Source organism: Patella vulgata, chromosome 6 (assembly GCF_932274485.2).
Source record: "Patella vulgata chromosome 6, xgPatVulg1.2, whole genome shotgun sequence".
Classification (NCBI taxonomy): Eukaryota; Metazoa; Mollusca; class Gastropoda; family Patellidae; genus Patella; species Patella vulgata.
In genome coordinates, this window is record NC_065884.2 from 63,326,158 (window position 1) to 63,354,073 (window position 27,916).

General features: G+C 38.5%; 1 protein-coding gene across 1 annotated transcript; it reads left to right on the forward strand.

The window, feature by feature from the left end:
• LOC126825663 (coiled-coil domain-containing protein 112-like) lies at nucleotides 1-27,785 on the forward strand. The gene is made up of 2 exons (XM_050555406.2): nucleotides 1-2,469; nucleotides 27,762-27,785. The coding sequence occupies exons 1-2, from the start codon at nucleotides 1,210-1,212 to the stop codon at nucleotides 27,783-27,785; spliced, it is 1,284 nt and encodes a 427-aa protein (XP_050411363.2). The 5' UTR covers nucleotides 1-1,209.
• The last annotated feature ends 131 nt before the right edge of the window (nucleotides 27,786-27,916 follow it).

The window sequence follows — 27,916 nt, forward strand, 5'->3', positions numbered from 1 at the left end:
TTTAACAGGACACTAGCCACCATGTTAACCGCTTTCTGCGAGAATGAACAAAGGAGGTGGGTCGAATATTTACCTCAAGTTATGATGGCTTATAGATCATCCATGCACTCGAGCACGGGTCAGACTCCGAATATAATGACTTTAGGACGGAATATTGTAATGCCCATTCAAGCCCTTATACCTAGGCCTCGCGACGACGCACAAGCCGTCGAAGAATACGTGGAGAATTTACAGTATACATTATCAAATGCTCATGCCTTAGCTCGAATAAAACTTAAACGAAATTCAGATTATCAAAAGCGTCACTACGATCTCAAGGCTATTAAGAGGTCATTTAAAGAAGGACAACCCGTTTGGTTATACGACGCATCCAGGAAAGTAGGAGTTTGTAATAAACTGACCTCTAAATGGAAGGGTCCTTATGTGATTGTACGTAAAATCGACGACCTCACCTATCTCGAGAAACGATCAAAGAAACAAATGGCTAAGGCTTACCACATAGACCGGTTACTGCTATACAAGGGACGAAACCCACCCTCTTGGTTTAAAGAATCGGAACATTTAGGAGACAGGAATTCAGGGATAGTCTGCGGGATATAGAACGATTATCCTTTGGGGTCTTAGGAGAATAATAATAGGGAAATAATCGGCAGGGAGATATTACGGACACGTGCATAGCTCTATGAAAAGGGGTTATATGGAACGGTAGGCGAGAACGGAGGAATCTGTCGTCTTAGCTCTAGATATTGGAATAGACGATTTCGTGATATTTCTTAGGAACCTAAATGGACGCATTAAGGCTCGCGAACGATTTCGTTTATCCCTAAAAGGAGACGGGTACTCGACGGTTCGACTCGTATCTGTAGACATAGAGTGAACTGGGTTGTACGTGGTCCCGGGGCCCTGGCCGATCAAATGGTGGTTGAATCCTTGGAGGAGCCTAAATTATTAACCAGACAAGGATAATCGAGCTGTCGCCAGCAACTGGACGGACGCAAGTCTCATTGGAATCGGGGGTTGGGGGGTGGCGATAATATAAGTTTGTAGATAATAGGTTAGGAACAAATGGTAGTAGTAATCGGAGTGGATGAGTAGTGGTGATATAAAGGACGGTCAAAGGCACAATGCTGGGGATGGGGTGGTTATATAATGGTTTCCGGAGGGATACGATTTTTGGGTGGATATTAACACAGCTTATTTCCTTTCAGGATGAGACCTCCATCAGCTGTCGAAGTAAAATGCCACATATGTCCGGAAACGTTCAGGAACATCAGGCTGCTAAAAAATCATCTGGCCGCCAAGCCACACCAGCGACTTAGTTTGATTTGTGTTTGGTGCAGGGAGGAGGCAAAGTTTAGAAAGATGGTAGATTTAAAAAACCATGCAAAGACCCACCACCGGAGCAAACTGGAGTTAATGCCAACTGATTTTTTCTCCGAAAACAACGGATTTTGGATGGCCATCTACCCAGAGGACTATCGGAGGGTGATAGCCCCCTCGGGCGAGAACACCCAACAAGCCATCAAGGCCCGGATGGAGGTGCTTTCCTTTTTGGAAAAAGTAAAGAACACCGCACGGACGAGACAGGAGTGGGTCCAGGGATGGAGGAGTCCAACAACAGCACCACCACCGACAAAGTCTGCTAACAAAAGCTGGGAAGCAGAGGACCTCAGGATGACGATGGGTGGTTCGGAGGCAACACTTTCCGCCGGGAAGAAATATCTGAAAGTCGAGCTTAAAGACTCTATCTTCCGCGACCCCAAAGCTGTTGAGGCGCTCGCCAGACGAATGGCTTCTTTGCAGGGAAGACGATGGGCAGTGGGGGAAACACAATCTCGTGTTTTCCACACTGTTGGACATGAAGACAAGGATTCCTGGAAGGACACCGCTGCACAAGCCCTCGGAATCCAGATTTCCCACCTTGGCGAAATTAATTTGTCTGGGGAGCTCTTTGACCTAATAAGACCTATGACGCCTCTACCCACACCGTCTACATCGGAAATAACTCTGGATCTAGAAGAGGATATTACATTAGATTTTGAAGAAGAGATGATGGAGATCAGGAAGAGGAAGACAGAAGAGGAAGGACAGGAAGAAATTATTGAGAAGAAACGGGTGAAGACAGGTGATGATAACGAGGAGGGCGGATTAGAGGAGGAAAAGAAACGGAGAGACGAGGAGAGATCAGAGAAGGAGAGGGAGGAGCAGATAGTAAAAGAGGGGATTGAGAAGGAAAGACTAAAGAAGGAGAGGGAGGAGGAGATGGTTAAGGAGAAGGTCGAGAAGAAGAGGTTAGAGAAGGAAAGGTTAGGGAAGGAGAATGAGCGGGAGAAGCAGATACTAAGGGAGAGGGAAGAGAAGATAGTAAAAGAGAGGGTCGAGATGGAGGGGAGACAGAATGAGGAGAAGGAGAAGGAGCGGGAGGAGCAGATACTAAGGGAGAAGGAAGAGAGGGAAGTAAAAGAGAAGGTCGAGATGGAGAGGAGACAAAATGAGGAGAAGTTACAGAAGGAGAAGGAGCGAGAGGAGCAGATACTAAGGGAGAAGGAAGAGAAGATAGTAAAAGAGAGGGTCGAGATGGAGAGGAGACAAAATGAGGAGAAGTTACAGAAGGAGAAGGAGCGAGAGGAGCAGATACTAAGGGAGAAGGAGGAGCAGATAGTAAAAGAGAGGGTCGAGAAGGAGAGGAGACTCGAAGAGGAGGAGAGGTTACAGGAGGAGAGGAAACAGAGAGTCGAGGACAGGTTACAGAAGGGTAGGGAGGAGAAGGAGAGATTGGAGAAAGAGAGGAAACAGAAAACCGAGGAGAGATTGGAGAAAGAGAGGAATGAGAGATTGGAAGAGGAAAGGAGGCAGAAAGACGAGGAGAGATTAGAGAAGGAGAAAAAGAAGCAGGAGAGATCGGAGGAGGAGGGACCGGCGAAAGGAAGTACACCAACACTATGTGAGAGGGCACGACATCTGCTGCGCCGAGGAGGAATGCCCTTATTTCCGGCAGGGCGAAGGGAATGGACCGGGGAAGAGCTCGTTGAACTTGTAAACACTCCAACTAAGTATATGTGGCCACCACGGGGCTGGAGAACGATGAGTGGCCAAGAAAAGCTACGCCAGTTTGAACATGCTACCACCATATTAGAATTTTGTGCTGGAGTGACCACACCAAAGCCGAAGACAGACCTACTCGTGCTCTATAGCTATTTGGTCCTTCCCGGAACAGCTGATACCACCAAAAATAATAAGGCAGCATATGTGAAGGGTCAGTATCGATTTTATTTATATACAGCCCTTAGGAGAATTGCAGAGGAAAAAGACGCATCTCTACAGGACGAGGAATTGATCCAGATGTTGGAAGAGGCGGTGCGAGGGAAAAGAGTCGAAGACGTCCTATCAAGAATAGACGAGATGGGGATACCTCTAAGACTCGCCGTCGACCATGTTTAAATGTTTTCACAAATTTATTAATAATTTTGCATGTTAAATAATTCGGGAGAATTAAGAAATTAAGGTGGGGGGAGTGTAATATATCGAATTCAGCCCTGTACATATTATCATTTTATTGCATTACTTGATTGTTATATTGTTGTTTAAGTCTTAGATTGTTCGTTAAATTATCAGCATGCGGCGGGTATTTTGGTACGGACATATTATTATTATAACGTGATTACCGTCAGTCGTGAAATCAAGGCCTCGTGTAAACAAACCATTTCAAGTAATATTTTGTATAAAACGAACAAGTTTTACTTACTTGTTAGCCTCCCGAATAATCTTCTCGGTATTTTTGCACTTATTGTCAATTATAACATTGCATAGTCCTTTTCCCGAACGTTCAATTTTGCATTGGAATAGTCCTTAGTTACGAATACGAGCACATTTATATATTTCAATACGTAGACGTCCATTTTGTGTCACGTCGTTCTTAACAACGACCTGTCAGATTGTTACATATAATGTTTCTATTAGTCTTCTGGTTATGCTTATTGTACATCATTGCCAAGTATAGTAATTTATCTTGGTTGTTATAATAATTGTATCGGGTTTTAATATGTTTTATGGCCAGGATTGACGTAGTTCAACTGGATTATGTTGTTACCCATTGTCTGTTTATAATCAATCTCTTCGCTGTACGTATTAAATAATTCCTTGTCAAATTTAAGTGAAACGGACAAGTACCGGACAAGTTGGATTCGTTATTTTAATAGACTATTTTAACGTCGAACACTTCAATTGTCAAAGAAGTGCCGACAACAACAAAAAGGACAATAATTGATTGGTTAATGACGTCACGTGATACTTTAATTTTTCTATATAAAGGGTGATCGAACGTCGGAAGGGCAGATAACGGTTCGTCGTATCCACGGCAAACTACCTTTTTCATAAAGTGATCAAAAGCGGAAAAATCTTTCTTGTCGCAATTACCCGACCAATTACCTAAATAATAAGGTGAGAATCATGCCCGCGGGGGAACTTGGATCTGTAATGTTTCGAATATAAGAGTATTGCTACTATTACCTTCGTTTGTAGTAGCCTAAATATGCCGCCATTAATATTGTCGCCGGGTTAACAATATGTAATAATCACGAACGTTATCTCCCACCACGCCGGACACCCATATTTTAACATGTATATAAATGTATTTCATTGTCATATTATACTTTAAATCCTTTTTCACGTAATAAAGGAACAGGCATATTGAACGTATATTTAGCCTTAGTCGTTACTTACGGGGTAGAGTAAATGAAGAGTTACTCCCCTTCAATCGTGGGGCTAGCTTCCAAGGAACCCGTATATCGGAAGGTTGGGCTGGGTGCATAAATGGAACCGGAAAAAGGAGGAAAACAACATCACCAGACACCAACACGGATATCCTGACAAGACCCACATTTAATTAATCGTAGGCGCCGATGCGGACAGGGTGTCGGTAACCTTACAGTATTTAGAATGCGGATAAATTGGAATAAATTATTAAAATGAAATAAAATGAAATGGAATAGGGTTTAACGTCTTATTGTTTTGCTCCGAACTGGGCTAATTAAGACGGGCATACGCCATGCACTGTGCTATGAGGGAAATTTTACCCGGAGAGTGGCATTACGGCCTACTCTTATATCGAATTCCAACAGTGCACGCCAATGTGTACACGGGATCTCGGTTTTTCGTCCCATCCCAACGACTAGACAGTTGCTCTTGTCTTACCCACTTAACCACCGTGATTCCCAAGTATTATAAAGAGTGTCTTTATGCGATTCCTCCTCACATGGAGGCAATCCATATCGTTGGGTATCTGATGATTATACATTGTAGCACAAATCAAAAATGTACTTGATTCTGATTGGTTAAACATGCATCATATATGGGAATGGTAGACAATACTTCTCCTCTGATTTTGAGGTGATTCGTGGCGAATTTAATTCCGTGGCGTCGATGTTAGCCTCCAAAGAGGACACTTCAGAACTTTTTATATGAAAATATAGGGAAATCTTCATATATGATATTCATATCAAAAAACATTTTTATTAGGAATACATTGGACAGTACAACTATACTACGACGAAACCGAACGTATTAATAATCATAGCAGAATCAAACCATGGCCATCAAACCGAACGTATCAATAATCTACAAGTCTGTCAGAGTAAGTAGTAAAAGATAGCAGTATCAAAACATGGCCATTACAACTATAATATTACGAGTAATCCTAATAGTAAGTGCAGGGGGACTGCACCACACAAAATTTGTACAAAAACAAATACACGGATAGGACATCGTACTCAGGAAAACACAAACATAAAGACAATTCAAAAAAAGTGAATGTATCCGGGGGCTAGCCGTAAGCGTCCACTCCGCTGTACAGTCCCGGGTCTGTAGTGACACAGACTTCACTCAAATTTGAATACAACCCAAAGAACCCATTGTGTAATGCCAGCATGAGTCATGATCTGCTATATGCTACACGAAATACGAATGTAAGCATATGTAGTAAAATTCAATCAAGAAACGCTTCAGTATTCAATACATATAGGGTACATGTTCCATCGTCACAAAAACAAAACTGAATACAAAGAAGCAAATAGGAAATGTCGAGGGACAGCCGTCTGCTGACTGAGAATGACGTCATATCTTAGATGGTGATAAAAAATCACAATAATAAGGGCGATAATCCAAATAAAATAACGTTAAAAGCTTAAAAACCATAAGTCTTAGCGACTAATCGGAATTATTAAGTTATGTAATTGTACAATATATAATATATTAATATAATACCCCACACAACCAACACTGAAATCTGTGAATGTTAGGATTCGCGGTGTTAGGTTACAGATCTAGACTATGTGGAGGCGATATTTCCCCATGTAAACTATTGATTTTTGTTCGCTCGTTTGAATAAAATATATTTATTCCGCCGCGTCTCCATATTGACACAAACGGGTTTTGGGAAATTGATATTGTATAAAGTGTGTACCAATAGAGGTCATGTTGTCTATCCGGTTTTAAAAAGCAACAGTTCCTTAACTCAGGCGCAAATAAGCATGATTGTGACGATCGCTTTAATAACTATAGGATCTAATCAGATACTTACCGGTCTGGTCGGTGCTGGGCTGACTGGTGAAAGAAGCAGAAAATCCCTGTTCCCCATAAGTGTGATCAGATGAAAATACAACCGTCATAAGGTTTGAGTCGCTCCTAAAAGGAGTCGGCAACTCTGTTCCGCACATAAGATCTCCACCATCTGTCCTTACATAATCATATGCACACTCAGTTTCATATTCAATCTACAAGAAACCCAATTAATCTGAATAGTTTAACATGTAGATTTAAATGAATGAATGACATGGTGTTTAACGTCCTACTTTTCGGCATTGACCGGGCTAATGTAAAGGACATAGCATGTACATCTACAGTGTGCTGTTGTAGTAATACCGGACTTCTTTGTTGTGTTTGCTTTCGTGATCGTAAATATAACTACAGGTTAGGTCGTTTATACAACTTTATTATTAAAACCGCTTGGCATCAATGTTCCTCGTTCTCAATAAAGTGTAAAAGATGGCTGCACAACACCCTCATGTATTAACCGCTAATTTCATTACGTCATAGACTGAACTTGGCGTTAATTTCCTTCGCAAATATGGAATGAATATCCCCATACCCCAACGACCGACAGGAGAATATTACCTTATTTGGTCTACCAAACACATGCCATAAACTGATAGTATTTGATGAATATTTCGACAATGGGAAGGACAAAACCGGTGTTTTTACCAAATTATCACTGTTTTTATATACAAACACATCAGTTAATTTCATTTGAGTGCGTGGGATATGACTATATACAAAGTGTAAACCTAATAATTAGTTAAAGATACGGTATGGACGCAAAGACCATAGTACTACACTGTGTGAGGGATATTTAAAATTGTAATTGTCAATGGTTCTTTTACATACACACAACGTGTACATGAGACCTCGTACTTTCGTCCCAGCCGTACTACAAGACGATGTCCCTGCCAGGGATTCCGTCCCTGCACCACTTTCTTGGTCAACACCTGAATCGAACAATATACTCCCGTGTTAGCGATTCAGCGCTTTATGCACTGAGCCAAGATTTGAAAATCATTTTTAAAGGGACAAATTGATTTAAATATCTTTGTTCGTATTGTCTATAATTACAATGCAGGTGGACGAAAATCAACAATAAGAAACGATATTTGTTTTGTTTAGATATGTATTATGTACGATTTAGATAAAGCGCTGGTCGTTCTTGCTATAAAAGTTCAAAAATAAATAATGAAAAGAGAATATATTAAAAATTGCATTCTAATTACTTTATTCTGAGCGACGTTATCACCGTTTGAAGTTTTGACAAGATGTGGCAACGGTACTTCTAATTCGAGAGACTCTGCCTCGCTTCGCCATTTTTAAATTAAATAATTAATTGGCGACCTTGTTTTAATCCGTTTAAATCTAAAGGGTTGGTTATAGGCTTGTCATGTGAATAAATGTCTAAATAAGGTAATAAAAAACTTACAGCAAAGTCAGTAAATGTTAACAAAATTGTCTTTCCTATAGGTACAATTATAGAATAGGTACAATACTGATAATTAGGGTATATATTTGGGTAGTTGGGAGATGTAAACGTTCCACTCTCAGCTTCAATAGTCTCATCACAAACTGCAATAAAAGCAGTAAATGTTAACAATTATTTTTTCTATAGTTACTATAATTATATAGGTACAATTTAGATTAAAATGATAATGTCATCACAAACTGCAATAAAATGTGTGACGAATAATGTAGAGAATACAAAACACCATTTACCAACTTTATATCATCGCCCTTGAAGTTGGGTAGTTTTCAATTATCGGTTTTCCGACTAAGTAGTCGGGCACATCCCTCAAGATCCGTGGCCATTGCTCTAGGGACCAAGATTCTATGATGGTTTCTGATGGAAGGTACCCTAGTGAAGATCTTTGTAATTTGTTACCTCTGAAAACTACGTACTAACTTCAGCAGATTAGAAAATCCAAGGCGGGGGGCAGAAATGGTATACAATTAAGCTTGATATGACAAATATTGTTGGCGAAATGACTCCTTTGAATCTGTCCATGTCCGGTTCACCGCTGAACAAATCCGAATAAGCTCCAATCGGATTAAATCGACATGACAGAATGTTGACAAACAAAAACGTCGAGGAACAATTCCGGTCAACACGACCTGTAAACATGATCGTTGTGACACAAATCTGGAATTTACATAATTCTGATTGGTTAAACATGCACCATATATGGGAATGGTAGACAATACCACTCCTCTGATTTTGAGGCGATTCGCGGCGAATTTAATTCCGTGGCCTCGATGTTAGCCTCCAAAGAGTACACTTCAGAACTTTTTATATGAAAATATAGGGAAATCTTCATATATGATATTCATATCAAAAAACATTTTTATTACGAATAAATTGGACAGTACAACTATACTACGACGAAAATAAACGTATTTTAATTATTAAAATAATCTACAAGTCTGTGAGCGTGAGTAGTAGATGGCAGTATCAAAACATGGCCATTACAACTACTACTACGACGAAATCGAACGTATAATCTAAGCCTGTGAGCGTGAGTAGTAAAAGATAGCAGTATCAAAGCATGGCCATTACAACTAAGGGTTACCAACACTGAAATCTGTGAACATTAGGGTCAGCGCTGTTAGGTTACAGATCTAGACTATGTGGTGGCGATATTTACCCATGTAACCACTGGATTTTTGTCAGCATGATATTTTGTCTTGGTCACGTGACTTAACATTAAGGTATTCTGAAAGCAGACATATCCATTAATGTCGGCGGTTTCAACAACTTGAAAAATTCGTTGGTTTGAATAAAATATATTTATTCCAACGCGTCTCTATATTGACACAAACGTGTTTTTGGGAAATCGATATTTTATAAAGATTGTACGAATGGAGGTCATGTTGTCTATCTGGTTTTAAAAAGTAGCAGGTCCTTACCTCGAGGGCAAATACGTATGACTGTGGCGGTAGCTTTAGTAATTATAGGATCTAATCAGATACTTACCGCTCTGGTCGGTGATGGGCTGACTGATGAAAGAAGCAGAAAATCCCCATCCCCCAGTATCGTAATCAGATGAAAATACAACCGTCATAAGGTTTGAGTCGCTCCTAAAAGGAGTCGGCAACTCTGCTCCGCACATATGATCTCCACCATCTATCGTTATATAATCAAATCCACACACATTGTCTGCTTCAATCTACAAGAAACCCAATTAATCTGAATCGTTTCATATATTGATTTGAATGAATGGATGACATGGTGTTTAACGTCCTACTTTTCGGCACAAACCGGGCTAATAAAGACGGGCATATCCCGTACAGTGTGCTGTTGTAGAAATACCGGACTTCCTTGTTGTGTAACTTTATTATTAAAACCGCTTGACATCTATAACACTATAGGGTTATTTTAGGTCTAAGAAAAGTGTTTTGTTTAATATAGAAATCTTTACCTACATGATGTGTGACGAAAACTAGGGTAATGAAGTAGCTTGCATTACTCTGCTACTATCTTAGACGAACTCACAGACATTTATGTCAGTATCCATTTCTGGAAAGTAGGGTACTATCGTCCAGACATCTCGTCCACGGATTAGTGCAATTAAATAGAATAATGTTGACGTTAAACGGTGTCTATATGAAACACTTACCCAAAAATGGTAATTGTCCCGCCCTAATAGATGACGCATTACATTTTCTATATAGGAAAGAGCGGGTTTGATTTACCCTCAGACAATCTTTTGGAGCTCGGGAGATCACCATACCTATAGCCTCCTCGGCTTAGAGGCTAGGGTGAACACATCATCCTAGCGTGAACCTTATGTAGAACTATCAAGAAGTATGTGGCTCTTGCCACGTGTAAGCCGTTCTGGTCTGAGTTGTCAAACATCTGTACCCCGTAGTGCCACACATCAATGTTCCTCGTTCTCAATAAAGTGTATAAGATGGCTGCTCTGAAATTTTGGATGAGCTCTAATGAATTTAGCTCAACACCCTCATGTATTACCCGCTAATTTCTTTACGTCATAGACTGACCTAGGCGTTAATGAACATCCTCATACCCCAACGACGGGGGGGGGGGGGAGAATATTACCTTATTTTTAACAAATTATCACTTCAGTCAATTTCATTTGAGTGCGTGAGATATAACTCTATACAAAGTGTAAACCTAATAATTAGTTAAAGATACGACTGTGTGAGTGGTTCTTTTACATACACACAGCGTGTACATGAGACCTCGGATTTTCGTCCCAGCCGAACTACTAAGCGATGTCCCTGCTAGGCACACCGTCCTGCACCACTTTCTTGGTCAACACCTGAATCGAAAACTAGACTCAAAGAGTTAGTGATTCAGCGCTTTACGCATTGAGCCAAGATTTGAAAATCATTTTTAAAGTGACAAATTGATTTAAATATTTCTGATCGTATTGTCAGTAATAACAATGCAGGTGGGTGAAAATCAACAATTAGAAACGATATTTGATTTGTTTAAATATGGATTCTGTGTAATTTAGATAAAGCGCTGGTCGTTCTTGTTATATTAAATAATGAAAAATGAATATTTTAAAAATGGCATTCAAATTACTTCATTCTGAGCTAAGTATTGACAAGATATCTGGCAACGGTACTTCTAATTCGAGACTTTGCCTCGCTTAGAAATTTTTAAATTAAATAATTAATTGGCGACCGTGTTTTAATCCGTTAAAATCACAGGCACTTGAAGGGATTAAAATAATACTGCTTGACTATATATTACAGTATTAACAAAATATATCACACGTCATATTGTTTTGACTTTTTGACGACATTTCGTCTGCATTTATAATGCTTTTGAAGCTGTAATGTTTTATGTGCATATTTTGTATTTAGTGCGCTTGCTCAAAAAAAAAAAATCCATTATTTTTTCTCCAAAATTTTTTGGACGAAAAAAATTTTCTGTCACAAAAAAAAAAAATCGAATTTTCCGAAAAATTGGTTTTACAAAAAAACATTCCGTAGAAAATAATTTTACAGAGAAAAATACTGGGAAAAAAAATTCGAATTTTTTTTTGAGAGAAATTTTGGAGAAGAAACTGTTTAAAAAAATCTGAAAATTCCGATTTTTTTTTCTCCAAAATTTTCTGTCACAAACAAAAAAATTCTAATTTTTCCGAAAAATTGGTTTTACAAAAAACCATTCCGTAGAAAATAATTTTACTGAGAAAAATACTGGAAAAAAAATTTAGAATTTATTTTTGAGAGAAATTTTGGAGAAGAAATTGTTAAAAAAAATCTGAAAAGAAATTTTTCTTTGACCGTAGGCGATCGCTCGCTTGTATGTTAATGAACTTATTTCATCAGCGCTCACCTGGTCCAAAACCACACACGAGGACCAAACTCCGGGTTACTAAATAGCGACCGGAAAACTTAGAAGAGTAAATTGTGCCCGAGATTTTTTTAGAGAGCGCGCCGCGCCGCTCCGGGAGGGATCATCGTCAGAGTGGGACGGGGGTGGAATTGAATAGCAGTAAAATTTAGCTTCTTGGTTATTACAGCAGCTTTAGAAAAGCTGTTCGTTTTTATTTTTTAAATTGCTTTATCATTAACTGTACCGTTAAGAGCGGCATCTTTTGGTTTAGTACAAATAATATCTCTGAATCACTTTCGTTAGCAGGAACATGATACAAGCAGTAGTTTCATTTTACTTTTACAAGCTTCTTAAAACAATTGTTGAGCTGGCTAACGTGCGTTTTTCTAAATTCAATTTCTTGTTCCAGCTTTCTGTTATGTTTCGTAAAAAGGTAGTCTTGTTTATCCCGACCTGTCAATCAGACGTAGAATGATCGGTACACTGGTTAAGCGAGACTAATTTCAAATCAAGGGCACGTAACCTATCTTTTACTCAAAAGTGTGGGGATCACGGTGGCTAAGTGGGTAAGGCGCTGGCTTGCTAGCCTGGAGAAAGTTCATCCAGATTTTCCGGCGTGGTTCCCCCTTGTCAGTGGGTCACCCTACTTCAAGACTTGATCTCTCAGGCAGACAGATAAAGTGGTACAAAATTAATATATTTTTTGGGAAAAAATATTGTGCCTTTTAGTCGGAAAAATGAAGTGCCCCAGCGATAGTCGGAACTAAACGCACAGCCTTTGTAGTTAAAAATAACTCATGTCGAACTCTCAACGTCCGGCACCAAAAGGCAATCCATCTCCATGAACTGTGTACATTTTACATGTACATACAATACATGTTTGAACGAGAATTAACTAGCACTATCTCACACAAGATCCAGCTATGCTATTTCCTTTTCGGCCATTTTGTCACACGATCACATGACTCCAGATCCAGGAATTCTATTGGTGAAAGTGGAAATAGAACTTTGTGAGTGAGAAAAGACCCAAAATTAAAACAAAGACCTACGTGTTTTTTGATAATTTAACCTGGAAGGCAGTATTAATTCATGCTCACAGGACATAACACCTGTTGATTCACAGATTGTGTTTATGCAAATATCTGACTTTTAGCGAAAAGTGGACATAGAACCAATTAATTCTCAGCCCACGAGATGTATAAAGATCAAATAAAGTCTCGTTGGCAATAAAAAAACGATGGGAAGAGGTACAACTAGTGAGTATTGAGAGATGATAATAACGAGTCAAAACAATATGGCGCGTGATATACTTTATTAATACTGTAACATATAGCCAAACAGTAGTAAAAAGTTTTATTTTAATCCCTGTGATATTAATGGATAATAGGCTTGTCATGTGAATAAATTTATAAATAAGGAGAGGGAAGGAAGTAATAAAAAACTTACATCAAAATCAGTAAATGTTAACAAAATTGTCTTTCCTATAGGTACAATTATAGAATAGGTACAATACATAGCATTAGGGTATACATTTGGGTAGTTGGGAGATGTAAACGTTCCACTCTCAGCTTCAATAGTCTCATCACAAACTGCAATAAAGCAGTAAATGTTAACACAATTATCTTTTCTATTATTGTATAGGTACAATTTAGATTAAAGGGATAATGTCATCACAACTTACAATAAAAGCAGTAAATGTTAACATAATTATCTTTTCTATAGGTACTATTATTGCATAGGTACAATTTAGGGATCAAGGTTCGATGATGGTTTCAGATAGAAGGGACCCGAATGAAGATCATTGTAATTTGTTACCTCTGAAAACTACGTACGAATTTCAGCAGATCAGAAAACGCCAAGGTGGGGGCCAGATATGGTCTAAGAATTGAGCTTGATATGACAAACATTGTTGGCGAAATGACAGCTGTAATATATCAGTTTATATGTTTTGTTGGTCATCGGGTTCATTTGAGACAGTTTCCGATTCATCTAAAAAAAATTTGATCCTATATGGCTGCCAAAATGGCGGTGGGAATTGCCGCGAAGAGTATTCTTTCAATACCAGTAACAGCATACACGTGATATGTCGTTTCAAGGGTTGTGGGGGCGAGAAACAAGCTGATAGAACTAATTTGAATGTAGATAGCGTCAGTAAGGCTTAGTCCTGAGTTTCCTTCGGTGTGCCAAGCGGGAACCTGCTTTAACTGGAGAAGTCTATAGAGGGTAAAGAGAGTTATATATACATCATTCGAAGAGTATCAGTCGTTACCGACAGTAGTTTCATTCTTGTGATGTCCGTGAGAAGTTGGTATTTTAGTGACAATGCAAATGACGCATCGGGCTTTAAATAGAGTAGTTCACCTTTTGTAAACGAGTGATGTGGTTTCCGGGAGTTATATACAGTAACCCATGAGGTTCCAAGCCCGTGTGTATTCCTTATCTAGATTGCACAAAGCGATGTGTGGTGTTCAGTCGACAGGTTATTTCGTTACACACAGATGGATATTTTCTATTTCAATAATTCACTAGGAGTCTTTAGCATTGGACAGTCGACCCTACTCCTTGTCACCATGGTATCAGATAATTACTGGTAAATACGTCAACAGCTATGATTATCAACTTTAAAATTACTATTTGGCCTTCAAAGTTTTGGATTTACCTTTAAAATTATTCAGGACATTTGTTATGGTATCTTATTTTCTATATTATTATTATTATTATTATAATCATCTCATTTGTTATTCAGAAGAATATTAATGACAAGTATACATAATTATATTAGCTTTTATAATTCTGATAATATTTGGCACTGTCTTAAGAGCACGGAGTGTGACAATTTCACATGTATCAAAGTTTGCTTTTAGTCCACTTGCAGTTCTAAATTCTGACATAATATATGTGCTACAAACTTGTTTCCAATGTATTTATGTTGGAATTTTAGAAAAGTGTATGGTCGTCCGCTTATTGTTATAGTTAATATTATGTTATCAAATGCTATTTTCTGCTATTAATGGTTCACTGTACACAGCACACAAATACATATGGAGATAAAGTAAACCTTTGTCTCACACTTGTAGATATTTTAAAACAATGTGTGGCCCAACCATTACTACTTGGATTTACTCAAATTTAAAATTTTATTCTAGCTATCATGGCCTTTTCGTAACCAATTTCTAATATCATTTTCTACGGTGGCTGATATGGGACATGAAAAATAATATAATTTGTTTTTTATAATTTTCACCCAAGTCAATTTTAATTTTCACCCAAGTCAATTTTAATATAATTTATTTTTTATAATTTTCACCCAAGTCAATTTTAATATAATTTTTTTTTTATAATTTTCACCCAAGTCAATTTTAATTTCCACCCAAGTCAATTTTAATATAATTTGTTTTTTATAATTTTCACCCAAGTCAAACAGGTTTGATATATTCGGCCGAATTATATTCGCCTGGTGTGTCCGCTTCGCCGAAGCATTCGGCCGAATATAGAATTCAATAGCTAATCACCACTCATATCGAGAAGTCACGTGATAGATTGAAAACATAGACGCCGCCATGTTTAATCATGTGACGTGAAAGGTGATGCAATCGACAGGTTGAATCGGGCGAAGCATTCGGCTAGTGTGTCCACCCATTCGGCGCCGATTAATTGGACCGAACGATTCGGCCGAACGATTCGACTGATGTGTCCACTGCTTTATATGGTTCTCATACTGTAATTAGCAGATTGCAATGTATTATGTTTTACCTTATATCAAATAGATATTTTTATACGCCCACATTTTCATATGGACGTATATTGTCGTCACCCCTGTCCGTCCGGACGTCCATCCATAATTTGTTTGTGGACACTATACAGGTCACAATTCTTATCCGATTTTGACGAGACTTGAAATATAGGTTTATCCCCAAAAGATCTAGGATCCTTTCGATATTGGCATGTATAGGATTGAAACTTCATGAATTATGGCCCCTGATTGTACGACTAGTCACTTTTTTTAGCGTGTGGACACTCTAGAGGTCACAATTATCATCTGGTTTCTTTCGGAAAATCTCGTTTTTAGCTTGTGGTCCCTCTAGAGTTCACAATTTGTATCCGATTTAAAAAAAAAACGTTTGAATATATCACCGTTACGCCCTAATGATGATTGAGTTCGAATTGTCTGAAAATCTGATCGAAACTGCCGGACAAAATGGTCGCCCCTCGTACGTAAACTGAGAGAGAGAGAGAGAGAGGAGAGAGAGTTTAACTTCCACTCGACACAAACTAGGTCATTAGTGTTTTGGAAACGAGGCTAATTGAGATGACGTCACGCGCTGGGTGGAAATTCTTGGGTGGAAATTATAAAAACCAAATTATATTAAAATTGACTTGGGTGAATATTAAAAAAAACAAATTATATTACTTTTCATGTCCCTTATCAGCCACCGTAATTTTCAATATTACGACGAAGAATATAACGCCATACACTTGTATGGAATCAAGTTAGAAATTCAGAGTAGGCTATGCCCTGTAGCCAAGTACGGCTGGCCGGCACTTCCGTTTCCGCCTTCGTCCCGTGCTCTTATTGTGTCACTTTGTGATTGTATTCTGGTATGTCATGTCATATATAAAGTTTGCCTAACCTGGAGTTGTTGTTGGTATTATTGTTGGATGGGTCCTGATCTTATTACTGGCGTGGTGGCAGAGGTTTCAACCTTACAATTCCGAAGAATCACCGGTAGTTAGCCTACTCAATAAATGAAGTAAGCAAGGGACCCTTGACCAAGAACACGTGCTACACAACAACTGTCAAGAGAGACTTTTGACACCAGGTTTGAACAAACACGCAACTTTATATTAATTCGACATACCAGTATGGCCACCTCACATCGGGCCCCAAAACAGTGGTGTTTATCAAAGAATGAAACTGTGAATTCTTTCGAAAATTGGAGGCAGAACTTACTATATTCACTGTCACTAGATACAAATTTCGCCCAGTTTTTAGTTGCTGGAAGAACATGGGGAAAGAAATCACGAAATTCACCTCTACGAGGTTTCATTAATGATGGTGAACGTGTTCCTGAAGGGCAGAGACGTACAGCGGAACAAAAAGTAACCATTTTAGAGCTTTTACTTGGTCAAATAGCGAATTACTGTCCGGTATTACCCACAATGGCGCTGTTGTGGAGGAAGATGAAGAGATTTCCCCATCTCTGGAAAATTTTGTAGTGTTAACATGGCTCTGTCTTTTTCATAAAGATCTTCCGAAACTTGTCAAGCAACGGTATGGAACTGAGCTACGGACCAGAAATATCTCAGGCTTTGGATTCACTTTTATCAGAAATTCATTCGGCTGATGAGACACGGGCCATGCGGACCAGTATAACAACCAAGCCAAGATTCCAGGCTTCTAGTAGTAATGTCAGTACTACTGGATTTAGATCTATGTCAAGTCGTCCAAGCAAGTTGTGTCCCATTTGTCACCAGTCCAATCGACCATACTTTAGACACTACTTAAGTGAATGCAAGTATTTACCCGCTCAAGATCGTAAATATTTGGCGAGAGTTAGACAAATTTCCAACATTTTGGATGATGATGACGACATCTACCTTGGGGATGAGGATCAATCCCTTACACCACCTATACCGATAGAAGAAGCCACATTACGCGTTCAAGTTCGCCATTCCCCTTATTTAAACGCCTTCTATGATCACCATGTCCCCCACATCACCATAGATAGCGGCGCTACTGGTAACATGATGAAGTTATCTACAGTTAGACGATTTGACATTCCAATGTTAACCAGCTCACAGTCTTCTCACCAGGCGGATGCCACCTCACCTATGAATGTTGTTGGCGAGGTGAGAGTAACATTCAACAGGGCCGACCACACTTTTGTATTTGAAGGGATGGTGGTTGAGAATCTAGATGTCGAGATACTTGCTGGAACACCGTTTATGGAAACCAATGATGTAAGTGTTCGTCCGGCAAAACATCAAGTTATGATTGGTGATGATATAATTTATAATTATGGTTCATCCGATAAGACTTTTTCAGAACATACTATTAGACGCGCCTGTGTGTTACGTGCACCAGCCCAAGCTACGACCATTTGGCCCGGGGAGTATATTGAATTGAACGTGCCCTCTGATTTAAGTTCTGCATCAGTTATAGCCATGGAACCCCGTACCTCAACTTCCAGTGCTCTTACATGTAAGCATGCTGATCTTTGGCCGAAGCCGGACTTACTTTATACCGTTTCTGGTAAGATAAGAATTCCTAATATGACCAATACCCCAAAGCTTTTAAAACGCAATGAGCATTTTTGCCAAGTGCTTACCGTTGCCGTTCAAAATGAGTCGGATAAGACTTCGACGTACCAGCCAAGGGTGGTTGTGGGATCAAGGAACTATTCGAGCTAGCCCACACAGGATAGCTACGTTGTCTTCCTGTTCATTACCCGAAACTGTCCGTGCTCTACGTTCTTTTCAAGGTGCGTATAAGGTACTTGTTCGTGTTATTCCAAAGTGTTCATCATTAGTAGGTCAGCTTGATGAGCTTACGGCGGGTCGCCAGTCACGTGACAAGCTTGTGTGGTCTGAGCAACATAAGGCCATATTTCAACGTGCACAATCCCAGTTGAGTTCAAATAAAACTATCGTGCTACCACGTCCGGATGATACGTTGTGGGTAGTTACTGATGCTGCGGTAAAGGACCATAGGATAGGCGCTACTTTGTATGTGACACGCGATGGGACACCTCGTATAGCTGGGGTTTTTTAGTGCGAAACTTCGGGGAAGACAACCCGATTGGATACCATGCGAAATTGAGGCGTTAGCAATCGCTGCTTCGATTAAACACTTCAGTCCCTATTTAATTCAGTCAAAACACAAGGCTTGTGTACTTACAGACAGTAAACCTTGTGTTCAAGCATATGAAAAGCTTTGTCGCGGTGAATTTTCTATAAGCCCTCGCTTGTCTACGTTTTTATCTGTGGTAAGTCGCTACCAAGCTTCAGTACGCCATTTAGCGGGTGCGGCGAACATTCCGTCCGATTTTTCTAGTCGTAATACTCCAGACTGTAGTAATCCGACATGCCAAATCTGTTTATTCGTAAAGCAAACTGGGGAATCGGTGGTGCGCCACTTATCGATCAGTGATATTGTTCATGGGCTAGGTAAGCTTCCCTATCGTAATCGATCTCTATGGAAAGATATCCAGGGTGAATGTTATGATCTTCGTCGGGTCCATGCCCATCTGGTTAAGGGAACAAGACCTTCAAAGAAGCTCACTAACATCAAAGATGTGAAGCGGTATTTAAATGTTGTAACAATTTCTAAAGATGGACTTTTGGTCGTTTCTAGCGTTTCGCCACTAAAGGAGTCATGTGAATGTATTGTGGTTCCTCGTTCGGTAATAGATGGTCTTGTAACATCATTGCATATTCAGCTTGATCATCCCTCTGCTCATCAATTGAAACAGGTTATGAACAGACATTTCTTTGCTTTAGACATGGACAAGGTAATTCGTTCATTGTCTCAGTCTTGCCACCAATGTGCTTCCCTTAAGAAGATACCTCATACATTGAAATAACAGACTACAACAGATCCCCCGGATGCTATCGGTGTTTCATATGCATGTGATGTTATGAAACGTGAAGGTCAACTTATCTTTGTACTTCGTGAGCGTGTAACCGCATTTACTATGTCCTGCTTCATTGATAGTGAAAGAGCTGAGTCCTTACGCGAAGCAATACTCCGTTTGTGTATTGAGCTTCGCCCACCTGCTGTCATTCGAACTGATCCTGCACCCGGATTTAAGGCTTTAATAAACGATAAACTCTTACGTCACCACAATGTGTGCATCGAGCTAGGTCGTGTAAAGAACCCGAACAAAAACCCAGTTACTGAAAAATCAATACAGGAACTTGGTAATGAAATTCTTAAACAGCAGCCTATGGGCGGTAGAATCACACCACTGGTACTGACATTAGCAACTGCTCGGTTGAATACAAGAATTCGTTCGTCAGGTTTATCAGCGCGTGAAATGCTCACTCAGAGAGATCAGTTTCTAAGTCATCCTATCCCCATAAATGATATTAATTTAATTCAGGAGAATCATCAATCTTGTATGGAGAATCACCCTTACAGTGAAAGGTCGAAAGCTCCATCCTCCATAATAAAGCCGGGTATTGATATTACTGTTGGAGATCTTGTATATCTTTATTCTGATGGCAGCAAGCTTAAAGCTAGGAATCGCTACTTGGTAACAAGCGTTGACGGCCCCTGGTGCTCTGTTCGTAAGTTCATTGGAAACAAACTTCGTAGAACCGCTTATCGTGTGAAAACATGTGAATGTTATAAAGTGAACTCTACAGCTAATCAGGTATTCAGTAATGACGAAATACATATAGATTCTCACTCGAGTGACAAGGAATCAGAGTTACATAGGGTTCCGGAGCTCCCAAATCCACCGGAAATACCATGTGAATTGTCTACACCAGATGATCAGTTTACTCCTTCTAAAGATTTACATGTCAGTGCTCCAAATGAACTATTTGCTATTAATTCAGACTTAACTGTAGACACGTCTGCATCTGAAATCGAACAGACCCTACGTAGATCTACTCTCGAGAGAAGGCGTCCTGTGAGGCTGAATGATTTTGTCTTGGACTGATTAAATACATTTAGCGTTGGTTACGGACATATATATTTTGTGTGAGATTGTATATTTGTTCCTACAAGAAAAGAAAAAAGGTTGCGCCATACACTTGTATGGAATCAAGTTAGACATTCAGAGTAGGCTATGTCCTGTAGCCAAGTACGACCGGCCGGCACTTCCGTTTCCGCCTTCGTCCCGTGCTCCGTGTTTTTCTTGTGTCACTTTGTGATTGTATTCTGGCATGTCATGTCATATATAAAGTTTGCCTAACCTGGAGTTGTTGTTGGTATTATTGTTGGATGGGTCCTTATCTTATTACTGGCGTAAACAGTTAGATCTGTTACTTATCATTTTAATCATTATTTTATAGTCGAAGTTAATGAATGTTAGGGTTATAACAACTTATTCCTATTATTTTAGTCATTATTTTATAGTCGAAGTTCAGGAATGTTAGGGTTATAATAAAATATTACTATTATTTTAGTCATTATTTTATAGTCGAAGTTAAGGAATGTTAGGGTTATAATAACCTATTCCTATTATTTTAGTCATTTTATAGTCGAAGTTAAGGAATGTTAGGGTTATAATAAAATATTCCTATTATTTTAGTCATTTTATAGTCGAAGTTAAGGAATGTTAGAGTTATAATAACCTATTCCTATTATTTTAGTCATTTTATAGTCGAAGTTAAGGAATGTTAGGGTTATAATAACCTATTCCTATTATTTTAGTCATTTTATAGTCGAAGTTAAGGAATGTTAGAGTTATAATAACCTATTCCTATTATTTTAGTCATTATTTTATAGTCGATGTTAAGGAATGTTAGGGTTATAATAACCTATTCCTATTATTTTAGTCATTATTTTATAGTCGATGTTAAGGAATGTTAGGGTTATAATAACCTATTCCTATTATTTTAGTCATTTTATAGTCGAAGTTAAGGAATGTTAGAGTTATAATAACCTATTCCTATTATTTTAGTCATTATTTTATAGTCGATGTTAAGGAATGTTAGGGTTATAATAACCTATTCCTATTATTTTAGTCATTATTTTATAGTCGATGTTAAGGAATGTTAGGGCTATAACAACATTAAAATAAACACAACAGTTCTATTCCTATTATTTTAGTTATTATTTTATAGTCGATGTTAAGAAGTGTTAGGGTTGTAATAACATATTCCTATTATTTTAGTCATTATTTTTAGTCGAAGTTAAGAAGTGTTATAATAAAGGAAATACCCTTTTCATATCAAAGAGCGAGAACGAGTTCAGACCGTTAATATCAATCTACTTTATGTTATTTAGTTTGGAGATATATACCCAGAAAGCAGAGATGAAAGTTGGCGAAACTTTGCCCCGACAACGCGGTAACCCTCCCTCTTTGGCATCATAAGATAAAGCTTGATCCATATATATTAATCATGCATTATACAAGAGGTAAATCGGCCTATTGCAGGGCTTTCTTTAGGCCTGAAATGTTATATAAACTATTAATTAGACATTTATTAACATGAAAAGACCATAATTAACTCTCGATGCCATCTTATCTGTCCGATTTTCGGTGGATTTGATTCCGATCTGCTGTTCAACGTCCGTTAAGGATTAAACGCAAAAATCGATAATCGAGACTTTGTTACTTATCGAGACAACGCTAACAATGACAATCGAGGCTACAAAGATTGAAAATAAGGTTTTCTTGACTTAGAGAGGAGCAATGTGACTGAAATTTTCCGCATTTTGCCTTTACATCATTTAGATTTTAACTATTATAGTGAGAACTGCCAGCTATTTATCTAATCTCCCTTGATGTATCTTTAAGATATTAAAGACAAAATATCAAAATTTACTGCTGGATAAAGCAAAAGAATCCCACTAATGGAGGTAACTATAAAAATAGACAGTAATTACACCCTATAGAATTATGTTCTGTTTATCCACACGGCGTTGCAACTAAATTTCAACCACCCATTAAATCACACTAATATAAATTATGTTCGGTGTATATCCTATTCAGTTAACAACTGCCATTGACTCGGTTTTACGATATATATATTAAAACTCGGATTGTCTATCAGAGGCCCTTTAAATATTCTCTACTTTTGACTTGGGTTGATTAAATAAAAATTGAGTGAAAAAAAAATCAAACATGAAACTTACATTTAGCTGAGTTCACTAAACACAACACAAAAAATAAAATGGCTTTCATTCTTGTTCTGAAGGAATGTATGTAACAATGATCTGTTTCTTCCAAACTTCCAAACCAAAATGGCATGGGTCGATGTAAATAAGACCCACTTTACTATTTATTAATTGCTATGTACAAATAAGTATATATTATCCGTACCATGTACCGACATGACAAAACATTATTTAAAAACATCTAAAATATTAAAGGCCAACTCGTTAACACATCCTTCAAAAGTTAAAAACTTGTACTATTTCAGAGGAATTAGATGGTTCATGGTGAGGCTTATATATTGTATGTACCCCCCCCCCCCCCCACACACACACACACATCCATGATTTAAAAATTAAAAAGCCAGCACATCACCAAGACCTAAGAGAGAGAAAACCGGAGGACCCGGACAAAACCCACGAGGTTGGACAGGCGACCCTAAAAGTCAGGTTTTCTTTTGTTTACAAGCTAAATTGTAAGCCACATACAGACAATGTTATCGGCAACTTTAAAATCTTTTCGAAGCGATCCTTCTGTTTATACTCTCCATAATCAGAGACAATGGGGGGGGGGGGGCGTAACGGGCTACTCAACACAAACCAGGTAATTTCAGGACTAAAATATTCTACAATTTCATTTCAATAATTCGCTTGCGCGTTGGGGTTTATTTAGAAAATTTAGAGAACACGAGGTTCCCGAGAGAAAACTCACGCTGTTATACAGGCGACCCTACTCCTCGTTACGTTACAGACTTAAGATCTAAAGCGATTCCGTTACACCATTCGGTCACACAATCCCCCGGCATCTATACACGATAGTATTCCACTTTAAGATCTATTTTAAAATTACATGGTATAAACACATTTGTTAAATTTACTAGGTTATAATTAGCCATATCAATAAGATTATCAGGGATTATACAATACAATATGAACAAATGAGCACGTGAGCCAGTTGACTGAATGACAGACCACGTGCTAACCATTCGCCCCCCCCCCCCAAAAAAAAAAAAAAAAACCAAAACAACAAACGTCCATATATCAAGTCAGGTTAATGGATTGGACGCCTGTTGTCCACTGTGCCGTACAGACCCGGTCATGTTGAGATACAGGCTTCATACAAAATGAGGGGAGGGTGGACGGCTGAATGGTTAGCGCGTGCGCGCTGTATCATAAAGTCTGTCATTGAGTCAACTGGCATGGTTTCGATACCCCCGTTGTACGTGGCTAGGAGTAGGCTTTTCTCCGGGTCCTATTTTTCTCTTACTAACAATAAATTGTAGAGAAACGAACAATAAGAAAGAAATATTTCCTAAACGTTGTGTGATAATGACATGCGTAATGAACGACTATGTGCTACTCGAAATCTCAATGTTAAGGTATAACAACCGTACATTGCCAAGTAGAGGGGAACAAGATTGTATCTATTCCAACATACAATGAATGACAGGTTATTACTATAATTAATATATCGATAGACATTAATATTTGTTACCTGTATAATTATGAGTTGGAAACAAATATCTTTACACCTAATTGTCAATGTCAAATTTCACAATATTGTAGTTTGCAAGGAACTAATAATCGGTCCAATGACATCAAGAGACCTTATATGTACGCTGTCCGCTCATATTAGTTCAATGCTAATAATAATAATCACCAACTCTTTAATATTTAAAGGGTCAATATTGACCTACGCTATAATCTATTGGATGGTAACAATTTCCTTTACAAGAAATCATTATATAAAATATTCACAAAAATTCATCTTTGAAATTCACGAAAAAGAACACTGAACAGACGTAATTGAATCTGGGCATCGATCAGAAAGGGAAACGTTGTCTCATTAGTAAAGGTTTTGCAAGTAAAATTGTTGGCTTGTATACTACAGTATACGCCACCAAGTAGGAATGCCCATAAATTATAACAAGTAGGATTGTACTATTGACAAAGAACTGGCCATGTTGTTGGTTGAAATTCAAAAATCTAATTTACCAAATCGATGCTGAATTGTTCAAAGTAAGTATGCCAGTTTTCATGTCGATCGGACTTGCATTGACGGAGCCTAAGGATTTTTCGAAAAAATGAAATGAAATGGGGGTTTAACGTCCTACTGTTCTGATCCGAACTGGGCTAATGAAGACGGGCATATTCCATACAGATTGCTAAGGGGGAAATTTTGACCGGGTAGCGGCACTACGGCCTACTCTTATATCGAATTCCAACAGTCAAGGGATATTTTACGTGTACGCCAATGTGTACATGGGACCTTGGTTTTCCGTCCAATCCGAACGACTAGACAGCTGTACTTGTCACGCACTCTGTCCTGCATTACTGACTAGCGATAACCACGCCGGAAAATCTGGATGAACTTTCTCTGCCAATGCAGGGATCGATCTCCAGGCTAGCGAGCCAGCGTCTTACCCACTTAGCCACCGTGATCCCTCGATTTTTCGAAGAGCCCCAACCCAAGAAGAAGAAGAAAGAGATGAGTAGCGGTTAGCGACCAGTTCCTGGTCCAAAAATATATAATAAATTAATGATCAAAGCTTTATACTAATACAAAACAGATGTGGGGTATAAAAACACTCTAGCGGGGCATTACATAACCACAGTCAATATATTAAGCATCGAGTTTAAAGGAGCTAAATCGCTAATATTTGGGACCCAGAAATTGACACACATGGGTCGTAACGCATATAATAATGTAATATAAATATATAATTATAAACTGATTTACATTAAATTGTTTCTGTTTTTACTCTAATTTCAAAAATCAGTTACGTTCGGCAAAATACGCGAGAAGTCTCAATCGAATGGCAATCTCTAGCTTCTAGTTATTCCAGTCTACACAGGTAGTGTTTATTGCGCAAGCTCCCTATATGAGAATATGACGTCACCGATTGTGGAATATGTCTAGCCTCGTTCTTCGAGTCCCTTGTTACAACATCCGGTAAGATCACAACATTAAAGTTGATTTAAATTGACAAATGATTCGTGTTTTCAGTGTCGAAGACTTTTGGTGATACTGAGTTAAAGACTTGGCTACTTTAAAAGTGCAGAATGAAAGCCATCGTGAATAAACATTGATGAATTCTTTTTTGTTCTAAAATTACGATGAATTAGTAAGAGTTGAAGAGAGCAATATCATTTGAAGATATATGTATTTTTAATGCCCAACTGGCCATTGAGGGATTATATTTGTGCGTTATTAGATCATAAGGTCTGTCATTGAGTCAAGTTCAAGTGGCGCAGTGTCGATTTCCCGGTTGTGCGTGACAAGAAGAAGGATCGACTGTCCAGCCTCGTGGGCTTTCTCCTTGTTGGACCCACGGATAAAAAAACTCTAAGCAAAAGCTTATTTATTGAAATAAAATTGTACCTAGTTTGTGTCAATAGAGGTTAAATATCTTTTCTGTCTCTCTGATTATCCCGGTAGGTGCAGTACAATAGGGACGTTAAGAGTCCATTTCATTTCTGACACCATTTTTATTTTCCCTACATGCCTTCTTTGAAATTTGGCTTTAAAAATTAATAAACCATAACCGACACAAACACAATAGGCTTTAAAAATGTAAAAAAAAAAAGAAATTAATGAATCATATGTGGTTATAGGAGAAAAACGATAATATATTAAAGATGGCAGATGATAGCGTGCTATCATTGATATTAAATGTATATATCATTTATAGGTTTTCCTGTGTCGTGTAACACTATTAGTGATAATAGAGATCAGTTTATTAAATATACTATTTATTTACATCGGGATCAGAAACATATATACACAGAAACATAAATCAAACAGCAACTTAAATATACTCTTCCACAAAACGAGAAACGCATACTGAAATTTCGTCGTCGGTATACCCTCGCCCTACCATCGCCTAGTTACAATAGGAACTGCGGCTCGTCGCTGAACCAAACTGTTCTCCAGCGTTGCTGGGGCCATACCCTGTGTGCCCGAGCCCATTGAAGTCGGATTTGAGTGTGTGACGGCGAGTCAAAACAACAGCTCTAACGTCCCGTCTTAGGTTTAATCCGACTTCACGTAGGCGGTTACGGACAGTCTGGTCTAAGATCCTACGCCGTCCAGGAATCGTTTCTGCAGTAGATGTAGCGGTTGTGAACAGTTTCTGCAATGACGTAACCGGATGGAACGATCCTGGGTAGGTATGGTCACTCTTGGTCGGCCTGAGCGTGGGCGGTCACTTGTTGAACCTCGCTCACGGTACCTATCCCAAAAGCGAGAGCTTGTAAGCAACCGATAGCGTTGTTGCCTTGGTCTTCATTCAGACGTGTCATTACTTGGCTCGTCCAGTGCAACTAATTTTGAAACCGAGAAAAGCTTTCGTGCGAAAAGCTTGCAAAGTTGATAAACTCATGTGTTTTGGTGCAATCAAGCGAAAACAAATTTCGGTAAGAAGTATGACCAGTCACAATTAGTGACCCTATATTTAAAACCAATAATGAATTTCCTTTATCCTTACATAATGACATTCAAAATAAGTAAGATTTATGTAAACAACGATCCTGTTAAAACCAAAATGGTTTGTTTGTTTTTTGGGGTTTTTTTTTGTTTGTTTTTGTTTTTGAAGAGTATATATCAGGAACATAAACCGAACATGAACTAAACTACACCAGGAACATAAACAGTAACATTAACACGGTGCATTAACAGACAATCATTCCGCTCGTCTACCTTGGCAGACGCCCGTCTTTCTCCCACTCAGGGCTGACTGTGCATTCTATTTAATAAAGATCTTTGTCACTACATCTGGAAAATATTAAGTTCCCATCCATAGTTTGATGTCGTTGGTGCCACTTTCTAGTCTCTGTTTCTGATCAATAATTTGGTTATGAATGGCAGGTTGAAACCCCAGCATACAGATGATATTCATGACCATTTACCTTACATCAGAATTGAGTAAAGGGTGAAGAATATTGGTCCTAGAACGGAACCTTGGGGCACACCGAAATCAATTACACTGATATCACCATTTATAGTTACTCGTTGTTGTCATTCAGTTAGAAATTGCAAATGTAGCTTGATAACTCTGAGAGTACCATCAACAAAACACTAATTAAAATATACTATTCAAAAAAAGTAGGGGATATTTGATTTTGGGGGCATAATACTAAAATATGCAAATGACTACGAAAAAAGTCACTATAGAACCTAA

Excerpts from the sequence above, each read along its gene's own strand:
- LOC126825663 (XM_050555406.2), top strand. The coding sequence starts at position 1,210 with ATGAGACCTCCATCAGCTGTCGAAGTAAAATGCCACATATGTCCGGAA. Across the intron at positions 2,470-27,761 it reads AGAGGGAAGTAAAAGAGAAG|TTAGAAATTGCAAATGTAGC; the intron begins GTCGAGATGGAG and ends GTTGTCATTCAG.